The sequence below is a fragment of the Aplidium turbinatum genome, chromosome 14 (assembly GCF_918807975.1).
Source record: "Aplidium turbinatum chromosome 14, kaAplTurb1.1, whole genome shotgun sequence".
In the NCBI taxonomy this organism is placed as follows: Eukaryota; Metazoa; Chordata; class Ascidiacea; order Aplousobranchia; family Polyclinidae; genus Aplidium; species Aplidium turbinatum.
Window position 1 is genome coordinate 153877 of NC_137485.1, and position 13736 is coordinate 167612.

At 40.0% G+C, this 13736-nt stretch overlaps 1 protein-coding gene across 4 annotated transcripts in view; it reads left to right on the plus strand.

Moving 5' to 3' along the window:
- The window catches only part of LOC145783018 (MBT domain-containing protein 1-like), a 109280-nt gene that overhangs the window by 64815 nt on the left and 30729 nt on the right, over window positions 1-13736 (plus strand). For all 4 annotated transcript variants that reach the window (XM_082594779.1, XM_082594781.1, XM_082594782.1 and 1 more), the window contains one exon: window positions 11592-11693. In XM_082594779.1, the coding sequence (XP_082450905.1) occupies window positions 11592-11693 (102 nt within the window). The remainder of the gene's footprint in view (window positions 1-11591; window positions 11694-13736) is intronic.

A 13736-nucleotide genomic window follows, 5' to 3' on the forward strand; every position in this document is an offset into this window, starting at 1 on the left:
TTGCCCACTTGACTATCAGTTGCAACAGTTGATAGCCTATACTGAAAAATTAATTAATTTGAGATTGTTTGCAGAAAGATTCGTGTATTTCCGCAACTGCCTTGTAAAGTCGTAACAATGAGGATGTGTTTGAAACTGTTGTTACCTGCTGAAAACAGAACTACGTTGGGCACTGAGACAGTGGTCAAATATTTGTATATATACCGGTATATTGCTTCTGCATGAGAAACAAGGCATAGTGCTTTTTGCATTGAATGTTCTGCCTTCTTTCGTCATCCATCACATGCATCTTCTGCTGCTAAAACAAGATGAATTATTCTATATTCACTCGTATGTTTATAAAGCTTGAAACCAGCCATCAATATCGGAGGTGGGCTGTTTGTATCGGCTACATAGTTGAGTGATGAGAGCCGTGGTGCAGCACTCGAGTGCGCGTCAGTTAAACACCGCTCATGAGCATGCGGCTATGTCTTTAGCAGATCACTTAAAGGCATGCCTGAAAGGGGTCTGCTACTATTCGGCTAGTCCAATTCGGCTAGTCCGATTCGGCTAGTTCCCTATTCGGCTACAGTCCAATTCGGCTAGTCCGATTCAGCTAGTTCCCTATTCGGCTACAGTTTTGAATTGTATATATTTTGTATTTTATTCCACAATATTGTTTCTTTTGCATTCTGACAAAGAAAAATAAATTGAAATTAAATTTAGCGCAAAATATTTGAACTATTAAATTGAAATGTTTGCTCACATAAAATCGACATGTATCCTACGTCATCGTCTGTATGCAAACTTAGAATATATTAGAATCCTCAACTATTACAAAACTTCAAAACCAACGATGCCTTCTGTTTATTTAGAGAATTTTGTATTTTATTCCGCAATATCGTTTCTTTTATAGTTGAAATTATCGAAGCTTTAGATGAGTGGGGTTTAGTAGGGTTGTAAAGAGGTGGAAAGCTTCTGGGAATTTTGGAAACTTTCCTGAAATTTTGAAGGACCCCGGAATATTTGGAATTTTCATTTGGCATTTATTATGTTTAAAACATTTGTTAAATATTTCATCAATTAGAAAAAATATCAAAAACCTATCTTAAGCATCTCTTATTTTCTTTAATTATTATAAACACTAATTTGGTGTTAATTAAGAATGAGGCTTATGCACACACATTTTCAATATTTAAAAAATCCTGATCATATTTGGGAACACTCACACCAAGGTCCGCAATAGGCTCGCAAATGACGGAATGGCCCGATTCGGTGAGTCCGATTTGGTGAGTCCGATTCGGTGAGAGCCTTTTTCGGTGAGAGCCCTATTCGGTGAGTTTTTTTTTTTTAATTATTGCGCGCCGTAGCCTAATTATCATTGCCGTTATAGGGTTAGGGGATAGGAGATAGGGGTTTTGGTTTTTTGGGGGTTTTGGTTATTTTTGGAGTTTTGGGGGTTTGGGTTTTTGAGGTTTTAATTAGGCTACGGTACCCAATAATTTTCAAAAAAAAATTCAAAAAAATCACCGAATAAGGCTCTCACCGAAAAAGGCTCTCACCGAAAAAGGCTCTCACCGAATCGGACTCACCGAATCGGACTCACCGAATCGGACTCACTGAATCGGACTCACCGAATAGTAGCAGACCCCCAAATGAAAGGGTGGAAAAACTACAGTAGTATCAGTCAGATCAAACTTGGCATTGTTTGAGACCTGTGAAGACAAGTCCTCAAATTGAAGTTGACTCTGAAGTCGATGACGCTGCCAGAACAGTCATTAGTACATCATCCGAAGAAGCCGAGCAGGAGGAGATGCTAACCGGCAGAAACTAGAACAACGACTTTGTAACTGACTCAGTATTGTTTTTCATTGTAAAAAACAGATTGGTGATGATTCATTTTTGGAGTTATTAAACTAAACCATGTGTTTGTATGTTCTTAAGTATTTTAGGTAGGTTATACATAGTATTATACTTTTATTCTAAACAGTATAAAGCCATTATTTTCCTGTTTCAACATCAAATTAAGGTTGTTTTAAAAGTTTCCTAAAATTTTCGAATATTCCCCAAAATTCCCGTTAATTCCCAAAATTTCCATGGAAACTTTCGGCTCTGAAACTTCCCGGGAATTTTGAAACCTTAGGGTTTAGACCTAACTACTGAGATCTTAAATCATATTTATGACACCGGAAACATCCCTAGTGATATGGTACGTTCCGTATTCGTAACTTTACCAAAGAAAACCGGAGCAACAGAATGCTCACTCCACAGAACAATTAGCCTTGTGAATCATCTAACAAGGATCTTCCTCCAAATCTGTGCAAGAAAATGACATCCCACGCTGCACTACTCAAGCACCTGGCAGGCGGAATGGCCCGTTTCGGTGAGTCCGATTCGGTGAGTCCGATCCTTTAACGGGGGATTTTTTCAATTTTTTTTTTTTAAATTATCGGGTACCGTAGCCTAATTATCATTGCCGTTTTAGGATTAAAGTTTTGGGGTTAGGGTTAGAGGTTAGAAACTCACCGAATCAGACTCACCGAATCAGACTCACCGAATCGGACTCACCGAATAGTAGCAGACCCCCTGGCAGGCCACAACTGGAAGGCGAGGGCTGACACTTTGCGTATAGCAGCCTCAGCCCTTGTCTACTCTTCAGCAGAGTACTGTGCACCTGTTTGGTGCTGCAGTGCACACTGCCATAACATCGGCACTGCCATAAACAGCGCCCTGTGCACAGTTACCGGATGCATGCGTCCCACACCATTGGATAATTTTGCCATTCTCGCTGGCATCCAACTTTCTGAGCTTCGTCACGAAGAAGCCACTCTGTTTCTTAGCCGACGGGCACTAAAGCCTAACCATCTTTTCCACCACAAGATCTCTGCTTCCCCAAACCAGCACCCCAGTCGACTGAAGTCAAAACAACCATTCGTGCCAGCTGCTCAACTTCTGATCAACGCAGCAGATGAACTTCTTCTCCGCGGCTACTTGGGCGGACTATAAATGGAATTCTGAAAGGAAGTCAAGTACCACCGGACTTCATTCGTTCATCCCCAACGCCGACACATGCTCCATCTGCCTGACACTACAAAGACAAGCATGGGTGCGCCTCAACCGTCTTCGTACGGGCTTTTCCGGTCAACCATGCGCCATTGGGGAATTGGCCTCTTCCTCCTCCTGTGAATGTGGTGCCGAGGAACAGACTGCAGACCACATCATCAATAACTGTACTATCTTCAAGCCACCTAACGGAGTGGAAGGTCTGCGTGTCATGGATGATGAAACTAAATACTGGCTGCTCTCTAATAGCCTTCCAGTGTAGTCCGGGAACATCTTGAGTCTGGGCTCGTAAAAGGATAGAATAGACCCTCGGCCCCAGAGGCTTGCACGACGACGAAGTGCACGGTTAATAGGTCCACCCGCTTATTAAGCCCAATTTGGTCCATTCCGGAATTACTGAAGGTATAGGAGTGGTAGAAAATTATCTCCCGCAGCCAAAATTGTCCGGTCCCGATGTGGCCTTAATAAGTGGGGACGACCGTATTGGAATTGATATTAATTTGCAAAGTGTTTTGCGCAAAATTATATGCTTCTGAAACGTTTGGGTCGCGAAGACTTCGAACGATTGCTTTTTGGATCGCAACAAAAAGTATTTGCGGACCCCTGATATAGACCACCTCATGGTATGGAAGGCCTAGTTTCCATTGATGACGACACCAGGCAGTGGCTAACAAACGAATGCCCTGATATATAGCGACAACACGAGAGAAGAAGAAGGAGTAAGATCTTTGTTAGATGATTCACAAGGCTAATTATTCTGTGGAGTGAGCATTCTGTTGCTCCGGTTTTCTTTGGTAAAGTTATGAATATGGAACGTACCATATTACTAACAGGGGGGTATGTTAAAATTAAAAAAATCTCAGTACCCCCCAAAATTGTGCCACTGGGTGTAAAAAAATATATTATGAAAAAAATTTTGGGTTGCCCCTCTGGGAACTCCCCGCTACCGGGGGGTCTAACCAGCGATTTCCAAAATGCGTGGGATTTGACACCTAACGTTTGAACCGGTGTAATTAGTAATACTAAGGATGTTTCCGATGTCATAAATATGATTTAAGATCTCAGTGGTTAGGTCTAAACCCGCTCATCTAAAGCTTCGATAATTTCAACTATATATAAAAGAAACGGTATTGTGGAATAAAATACAAAATTCTCTAAATAAACAGAAAGCGTCGTTGGATTTAGAACTTTGTAATAGTTTAGGATTCTAATATATTCCAAGTTTGCATACAGACGGTGACATAGGATACATGTCGATTTTATGTTAGCAAACATTTCAATGTAATAAATCAAACATTTTGCGCTAAATTTAATTTCAATTTATTTTTCTTAGTCGGAATGAAAAGAAACAATATTGTTGTATAAAATACAATTCAAAACCGTAGCCGAATAGGGAACTAGCCGAATCGGACTATTCGATTTGGACTGTAGCCGAAAAGGGCCATTCCGGTCTGAAAGAGGAAACATATTGTACATTATCCATTCGATATTTATTGTGGCAAATTGTTATATGCCATCGTCATTTAGCATGTTCATCCGAGTGGAATCAGTTTTTGCCAAAGTTTCTTTTACGTCTCTAGACTTATTTGTTCTCGAGCGTTTGCTATTGTACAACCCTCACCATACCAACTTTCTTCAGGTAATCATATCACTCTAAGAAACTACAGTATGGTACCGTATATTAAATAGATCCTAAAATATAATATGGAGGTACTAAAATAGAATATGGTCTTTAAATATGAAGATATGATAGATCCTCGTTGCGCACTTTGAAAGGCCTTGATCCGTGACTTGTATGACCTGAGTGTAGGGATGGGCAAAATAGAATAATTAGCTATTCTAGAATATTCTAGAATACTGAAACCGAATATAGAATACAGATATCTATTCTAGAATAATTAACAGTTTTTACCATCGACACATTTTAATGATTTTTATGACTAGGCCTATACAAAGTCAAAAACAATGAACATCACAAAAATTGCTTATCACAGTGTAACAAATTGAGGCTTTCTAAATTTTCACCAGTCAAACAAGATCTCAACTTGGTGGCAGTTAAACCTGCACTTGAAAAACATCTCTCTGAAGAAGCAGATGTAGCAGGTACACAAAAATATTTTGAAACTAACTGATATAAACAAGAAAATTGGTTTTTGTTTGCTTTCCTCCAAACAAGGGCGTTTTCAACAGATGTAGTGGATGCTTTCAACAACGTGAGATAGATATCTATTTCTGAAGGTGGGGAAACCAAATTTGCTGATTCATCTTCACTACTGCATGTAGCATCTTCAATTCCACAGCTCAACAAGTCGCCCATGTCACTGTACTGGCATACTGGTGGTAAAAGCTAAGACAAAGCCAACTACCCATACATACTTCTGCGGGGGAGGGTCGCTAATCCTCACACCCTGTGGTCGACGTTGCCCCACATAGGAGAGTGGGAGCTTCCGATGTTGGGTTGCTCAGCGAAGTCGACCCTTGTGTTCTACCAGAAACAACCTAGGTTCGTGGTACCTAAACAGAGCAAAATCCCGAAAACGGATTAAGCTGTTTTGTGCCACATAACACCCCACCACCACCAGTGTCTGATGAGGGCTGCTGGGTTTGCCCGAGACACGCAAAGGTAGAGTGCCCTGTTTTGTTCTAAGCCAGAGGTGACGAACCTGCGGCCCGACAAAGAGTTTTGTGAGGCCCGCAAAACGATTTGACAATCACTCATGCATTAAAGACATCTCAAAGCTGTTTTATGCATTCACTGGTACACCTTTCCTTTGCTATTTTCTTGCCCAAAACACTAACTTTCAAGGTTTAAAGTTAGAAAATAGGAAAGCTACAAAAGGCAAAGTTGTTAAAACACTATTCACCAACTTCACCTTGTATTTTTGGTCGATTCCAATCTATGACGTCATAGAATTTTGACAAGCGCTAAGTTGTGCTGATAACTCATGCGTAATTGACAAAGTGGCCGGCGACCACAAAAAGGTTTGTCACCCCCTGTTCTGAGCGCTAGGTGTCCCAGTGCGGGAGAGGGCCCGCTAGTCCTCACGACGTTGCCTTACATTTTTTTTTTTTTTCTTTTTTTTTTCGCGCAACGCTCAGAGTTCAAGATGGACACCACTACATCTTGCAGGTTTACAAATTGTCCATATGGAATGGATTTGTTTCCTGTCTCATCATTAGTGCGTCCGCTCCGGGAGCCGTCCACACACCCAAACACTCAGCAGGCACACCATACTTACATGGAAGATACCTACCAGGGAGGGTCGCTAATCCTCACACCCTGTGGTCGACGTTGCCCCACATAGGAGAGTGGGAGCTTCCGATGTTGGGTTGCTCAGCGAAGTCGAGCCTTGTATTCTACCAGAAACAACTTAGGTTTGTGGTACCGAAATAGAGAAAAATCCTGAAAGTGGATTAAGCTGTTTCGTGCCACACTTCCGCAAGACTGTGAGGACTACAAAGCGCTTGACAAGAAAGATCTCTTGTGAACAATGAAACTCGTGCGATTTTCCTACGCCGCATCGCACAAAATCGATAAACAATTCTATTTTATCGTCATCTCGTTGATCCAGTAAATTGTAATTTATCGTAAAATACTGACTTCTGTTACGCATCACTTCATGACAAACCTGACTTTTATTACGTTTTTCGCTCTCATAATAGCTTGTTGATGAGTCGTTGTGACGTCAGCCGCAATTCAATTTAAATCCAAGCGGCATCAGGGATTGCTTACATTTGTAACACTGATGATGAAGACAGTATAGTTTTCGAAACGTTTGTTTGCTGAACATGAGTTTGGTATCTACATTTTGGGCTCTTTATTTTTTGATTAAATTCTATTTTCGCTGCAGCGAATTCGATACGACCAAACGGACTAGTACGAAGTCGATCGCTAAAGCGGTTTCAATTATCCGATTTCATTTGCGTTTTGAAACCGGTTTGGCTCTACAACCGGTTATTCTATATTCGGTATTCTATTTTGCCCATCCCTACCTGAGTGACACTTGAAGGCAAAAACTTTCCGCACAGCAAATAGGCAAACGTCGACTGTTCGTTGGTCAACGGTCGTGAACATCGCCGTGAGCCTTCATCGAGAACCAACAATTTGTCAACTAACATTAATTCTATAGCTGATCAAATAATCACCAAAAAAGTAAAGCATGTTATTATTTAATGATATGAACCATTTTTTGACCAAATGCTTGTTGCGCAATATTAGTTGCTGACACTATGTCAATCTTTTTACTAAAGATCAGCCCACGTTGGGCGTTGCCGTTGGCTGGTGATCAAATACCTTATGCCTCAATGTTGCGCCTGCGGAACAGTTTCGATAGTCTAGCAATATGATGCTATGCCGGTGCCAACAACCTTTCTGTCCCACTCGAATGAGCTGAGTAGTTATCTAACATCAATCAAAAGTACTTTTGGTTCCTGTCCTATTTGGACTGTTTTTTTCTTGACACAATGGGTGTTGTTTGGGATTTTTCCGTACCATATCACACACTTTCAAGTTGTCTTCAACAGATACATCTCTTTTACGCTACCTTTCACACATGAAACCATCTCAAAATTTTAACCACAGTTAGGTCTACCTGTCCAGTACAATGTACAGTAGTTACAACTCGACAGCTGACTCTACCACAGGAAAGCAGCCCTGATTGTTTTAATGGTGACACACTGTTACTTTATTGACAGTGCTGATGCATCCGTGATTAGATTTAACTTAAAGTAAAATTGTTTGAATCAATTCGTGGAATGGCTAGAAAACTATGAAATTTTGAAATGTAGAAAAATAAAGTGACCGGATGATCGAATGCCGCTTAATCGAGGTACGCATAGTTGAGGAAGCACTGGGTTTTTACTATGTTCAAACTCTTTATGCCTTAAAACTGTCATTTTTGAAATGTACCTAGCAATTCTGAACCTGACGTTTATGAAAAATATTTAATTTTACGGTACTACTTTTGGACAAATGTGTCCAGTCTGAGCAGCTATCTCGGCGGACAAATTAAGTCTCACGGCGGACACACCAGTTTTAGCGTCAATCGTCGTGCTTAATCACTTTAAATTTCTTGTAAATTCTTCGCCATTTGAAAGCTATAGCTACGGTTTAGAAGGCTTTTTAAAATTTCAGTGAAGTCACTGACTCTGAAAAGCTTTCATCAGAACAACGACGTGCTCTTGAAGAGTCAAAGCAACGCGTAACTGCTTAATACGCCGCATAACTGATTAACTTCCACCGAAAGAGGTCGTGTGGCTTCTTGCTTCACAAGGCTCTGAGCACGAGTCGGAGAACTTCTACACTAACGCTACTATTTTCTACTGTGCAAAGTTTCACTAGGCTTTTTTCATTAGGTTTATTTTTGCGTGTCATGTGAGCGAAAGTGAATTTTTCCTGGGCCTTTTCTTACAGTAATACCAAAACTACACAAATTTTGCTGCATCTTGCTGTAATAGCCTACTCGTATGATCTAATTTTGTAACAAACCTTGTCTTATCAATATTACTCGAAGATCAAAGCCAGATATTGTGACGTGAGACTTGAACTAAGTTGCGCGTGATTAGTGTAAAAGTATCGGTACTCCCATCGATTCATAGTGAAGAATTCACCTTTGTTATGCTGATTCAATGTCATCAATCGTTGAAGCAACGTAAAAATCGAAAGTTTTCCTTCTTGAATGGAAGCTAAGAGTTACAGTATTCACATTTTCGAGATGCGCACTAGAATGCGAGGAAATTATATATTCGCAACAATGGTTCGAATGTTCGTGCTATGCAATGACGATTTGTATTGCTATTTTTCGGCGGACAAATATGACCGATCTAGATGGCACTTCCCGCGGACATCACATGCTGTGACGGCGGACATGACCGCCGTGTCCGCCGTGAATTTCGAGGCTTGGCTTATAAGTGTTAAAAAATCTTTTGGTTACAACGGAGTGCCAGTTTCAGTCTGTGAGATCCAGTGTTCTTGGAGATAAAATAGGAACGTTTTTGCTGTTTTTTAATACCGTACTTTATGTTTAATGCTGCTGTTTTCGCCTTCATTTTCAATACTAAAATTGCAACTCTACCCAAACCACTTAGGCCTATCCAATTTTTCTGCAATTTAACAACGGTTTATTAGAAGGCTTTTTAAAATTTCAGCAAAGTTACTCTGAAAGGCTTTCATCAGACCAACGACGTGCGCTTTGAAGAGTCAAAGCGCCGTGTAGCTGCTACGCCGCATAACTGATTACCTTCCACCGAACGAGGTCGTGTGGCTTCTTGCGTCACAATGCCCTGGGCACGAGTCGGAAAACTTCTACACTAATGCTACTATTTTCTGCTGCGCAAAGTTTCACTAGGCTTTTTTCTTTAAGTGTATTTTTGCGTGTCATGTGACCGAAAGTGAATTTCTCTGGGCCTTTTCTTTCTTACTGTAATACCACAACTTTAACAAATTTTGCTACATCTTGCTGTAATAACCTGTGACTCACATAATCTAATTTTGTAACCAACCTTGCCTTATCATTATTACTCGGAGATCATAGCCAGACATTGTGACGTAAGACTTGAACTAAGTTGCGCGTGATTAGTGTAGAAGTACGGGCACTCCCACCGATTCTTAGCAAAGAATTCACCTTTATTACGCTGATTCAATGTGACCGATTGTTGAAGCAACGTAAAAATCGAAAGTTTTCCTGCTTCAATGGAAGCTAAGAGATGCAGTATTCACATTTTCTAGATTCACGGGAAATTATATTCTTGCAACAATCGTGCTATGCCATGACGATTTGTATCGCCAGTTTCTATGTTATTTCTCCGCGGACAAATATGGCCGATCTAGATGGTACTTCCCATGGACATCATATGCTGTGACGTCGTACATGTCCGCCGTGAATTTCGAGGCCTGCTCCATTAACTTATTTATGTAATAAGCCCATCTGGGTTTTTTTTGGTCATTTATCGGTCACTGACAGATTTTTTAGCAAAATGTTCGCAAAAAGTTCTCAGCGAAACTTATTGTTGTACCTTACCTAGTCAGGAAGTGAAAATTTTGGTTTGTATCAGCTACGGTACAGTACTTAAAAGGAAATATTTTCATCAGAAAAAATGACCAAAATAAATAAAAATAACCAAATTTTTTTAAGTCATTTCGGATAAATGACCGAAAAGTCTCAGCGAAAAAAACAAACAAACCCACAAGCCTATGTATATTATTTCCACAGAAATTTACAACAAATATCTCGAAAGGAATTTTAGCTTTTAAGTTTTTTTTTGCAATCTGCAGAAATCGTGTGCACATTTTTGAATCAGTTTCTTTGAATAAGTGGATTTACTGCATATTAAATACTGTAGACAGTTTGCAAATTTCATAAGCTTCCAAAAATATATACTTTGTGTGGGTTTAAATGTATGTACAGTATAATTCATAAGTAAGAATGTGAAAGCCCCGCAAGAATTTCTTTTCTAAGGAGTTGTGCCCCCTTAAGCATCAGTTTGTAGCTAGGAAATTTGCCAATTGACATCCAGCAAGAGCTTGCTGTTGTGTCACAATATGATTGAAGAGTCTGAAAAGGTTGCCTTCCTAATCTTTTTATTTGTTGAATTCAAACCTTCAACATATAAGCTTGCATACTGCATTATGTTTCAATGCAAGACAAATCAAAGCCATTTCTGGGCTGCAACGGCTAGCCACAATGCTACATTGCTTTATACAGTTATTGTTACCACTGTGGCTAATACCACTTTTAAGGCTTTGCCTTGTTTGTGTGTAAAGGTTGTGAAGGCAAGTGTAGAGAAAAAAGTTTCACATACGAAGTATGAATGTAAGGGGAGAAATTTTAAAATATGAACACGAGTGGAGAAAAAAGTTTTAAATACCAACACAACTAAAGAAATGTTGGCTTGTGGAAGTTGGTGACCAAAAATAACTTACCGACTCGATAGTTTCAAAGGCAATTCAAACAACTTTCCGGTGGCCATGTCTGCAGGCGGAATGGCCCGTTTCGGTGAGTCCGATTCGGTGAGTCCGATTCGGTTAGTCCGATTCGGTGAGTCCGATCCCTTAACGGGGGATTTTTTCAAATTTTTTTTTAAATTATCGGGTACCGTAGCCTAATTATCATTGCCGTTTTTGGGTTAAGAGTTAGGGGTTAAGGTTAGGGGTTAGAAGTTAGGAACTCACCGAATCAGACTCACCGAATCAGACTCACCGAATCGGACTCACAGAATCGGACTCACCGAATAGTAGCAGACCCTCTGCAGGAGCTTAGAGGCCTACATAAGTATCAACTTCCCTGATTCTTTGGGTGTTGTCATGTTTTGAGTGTGTCAGGCATTTTAGCGTTTTTGTGCGAATAAAAACAATCTATTAGACAAAAAATGCTTCAATTTGCTAATATTTTGTTATCAAACCCAGTTGAATTCATAAAACCTGTTTTTCACACATAAATGTCTGCTGTGATGCTCCATAAAGCCTGATGTTCAATAATTAATCATGTACTTTTTATGGCAATCCCTTGTTTCTAATACGATAAAGTAGTTCTAACCTGCTGTTGTTGCAGGCGCAGATGTCATCTCACTGGGGTGAGATTGACAATGGAGTCAAAGTAGAAGTTTTAAACCTTGATTGTCCTGTTGCAAATAAAGTTTACTGGATAGCCCAGGTTTGTTAAGGATTAAGTATCAGAAGTCATGAAATTATGACAAGATTAATTCAACTCTGTTCTTGGTTGGTGAGTCTGACTCAAATACAAAATGGAAGCAAGATTGGTTTGATTACGATTAATCATTTATAGTAAATCTGCTGCAACTCAAATACCATTCACCTACGTATGCGATCAACTCACCTCAATAACTCAATTCATACAACTAGCCGGTGCAATAGCCTAGTGGTTTGAGTGCTCTCCTCTGCGTCTGTAAATGTGGGTTCGAGTTCGCAACCGCTGAACACTCTGCTCTCGGTGTCAGGGAATGTTATCTTACAAGCTGTGCGAATTGCGTTCAGACTACCAAGAGGACTTCAAAAGACCGGCAGTTGATGGACAATTCAATGTTATAGCCTGAGAAGGAGACCAAATTCCTAAACAAGCAAACATCACGTATACACGCGACGCACCTACACATGCTAATTATCTATATACATTAAAATCATCTACACATGTAACTCGCCTGCACATGCAAATCACCTGCACACGCAATTCGCCTACACATGCAACTCACCTACACATGCAAATCACCTACACATGCAACTTGCCTGCACGTTCAAATCACTTACACATGTAACTCACCTACACATGCAAATTGCAAATCACTTACACATGCAATTCTTCTACACATGCAAATCAGTTACACCTGCAACGCGCCTACACATGCAAATCAGTTAAACATGCAACTTGCCTACACATGCTACCGATCTATGTCGGAATGGCCCGTTTCGGCTAGTCCGATTGGGCTGATCCGATTCGGCTAGTCCGATTCGGCTATTACCCTTTTCGGCTACAGCCCGATTCGGCTAGTCCGATTTGGCTGACCCGATTCGGCTAGTTCCCTATTGGGCTACAGCCTTTAGCGGTTAGTTCCCTATTCGGCATTTTTTTGAAAATCCAACGATAATCCTTCTGTAATCCAACAAAATCCAACATCGTTTCTTTTGCATTCCGACAAATTTAGCGAAAAATGTTTGAATTATTAAATTTCTTTTATAGTTGAAATTATCGAAGCTTTAGATGAGTGGGGTTTTGACCTAACCCTTGAGATCTTAAAACTAAAAAGCGAATTAAATTTATTTTTGAACTATTAATGTTTGCTCAGATGAAATTGACATGCATCATGCGTCGTCGTCTGCATGCAAACTTAGAATATATTAGAATCCTCAACTATTACAAAATTCTAAATCCAACGACGCCTTCTGTTTATTTACAGTACAGTAGAGAATTTTGTATTTTGATCTCGAAGCTTTAGATGAGTGGGGTTTAGACCGAACCACTGAGATCATAAATCATATTTATGACACTGGCATAGGCGCCGACTTTTAATTTTGCACGGGGTGGCGGATAGCACAATATGGCAACCTAAAAACTTTCAAACTGCATGTTTTTGTTTTTTACTAAGCGTGTTTCGTAGATGCAATTGTCTTTTCACACCTGATTTGTAGCTCGATTATTTACAAAACAACTTTACAACAAACCACAGGAAGTATGTCGTGAATTTTATTGTTACGTTGTCGCTCCGACATTTAACATTTGGCAAAAGTATTTTTGCGAACGGCAGCTCTGTCAATCCAACTGTTAATCAACTGGTCAAGTTGTAACCGTTAAGCTTCAGCTTGATAAACATTTAAAATTAGGATGTGGTTCTATCGCTGTTGCGTCATGGTAGATCACAAGTAGGTTTTTATGCGCCTGAGTGCATTACTAAACGATCGCTCCGCCTCGCAGGTGGTGGAAGGCAACGATAAGTATATTTTCACAATGCAGACCACGTTTAGAAGCATTAATGAGATTGTTTCATTGCTTGCAAATAGATCAAACAGTTGCGACAGTTGAGCGCTTTTTCGGTGGCATCTTTAAGCTGAATAAAACTGGAATGTCGGAGAAAACTTTTACTGGACGACTTTTTGTAATTTTTTCTATGATGTAACAAGCAACTCCTAACTTATGTCAGACCAATAAATTCCCTCCTCAAAACTTTTACAGGACAACTTTTCG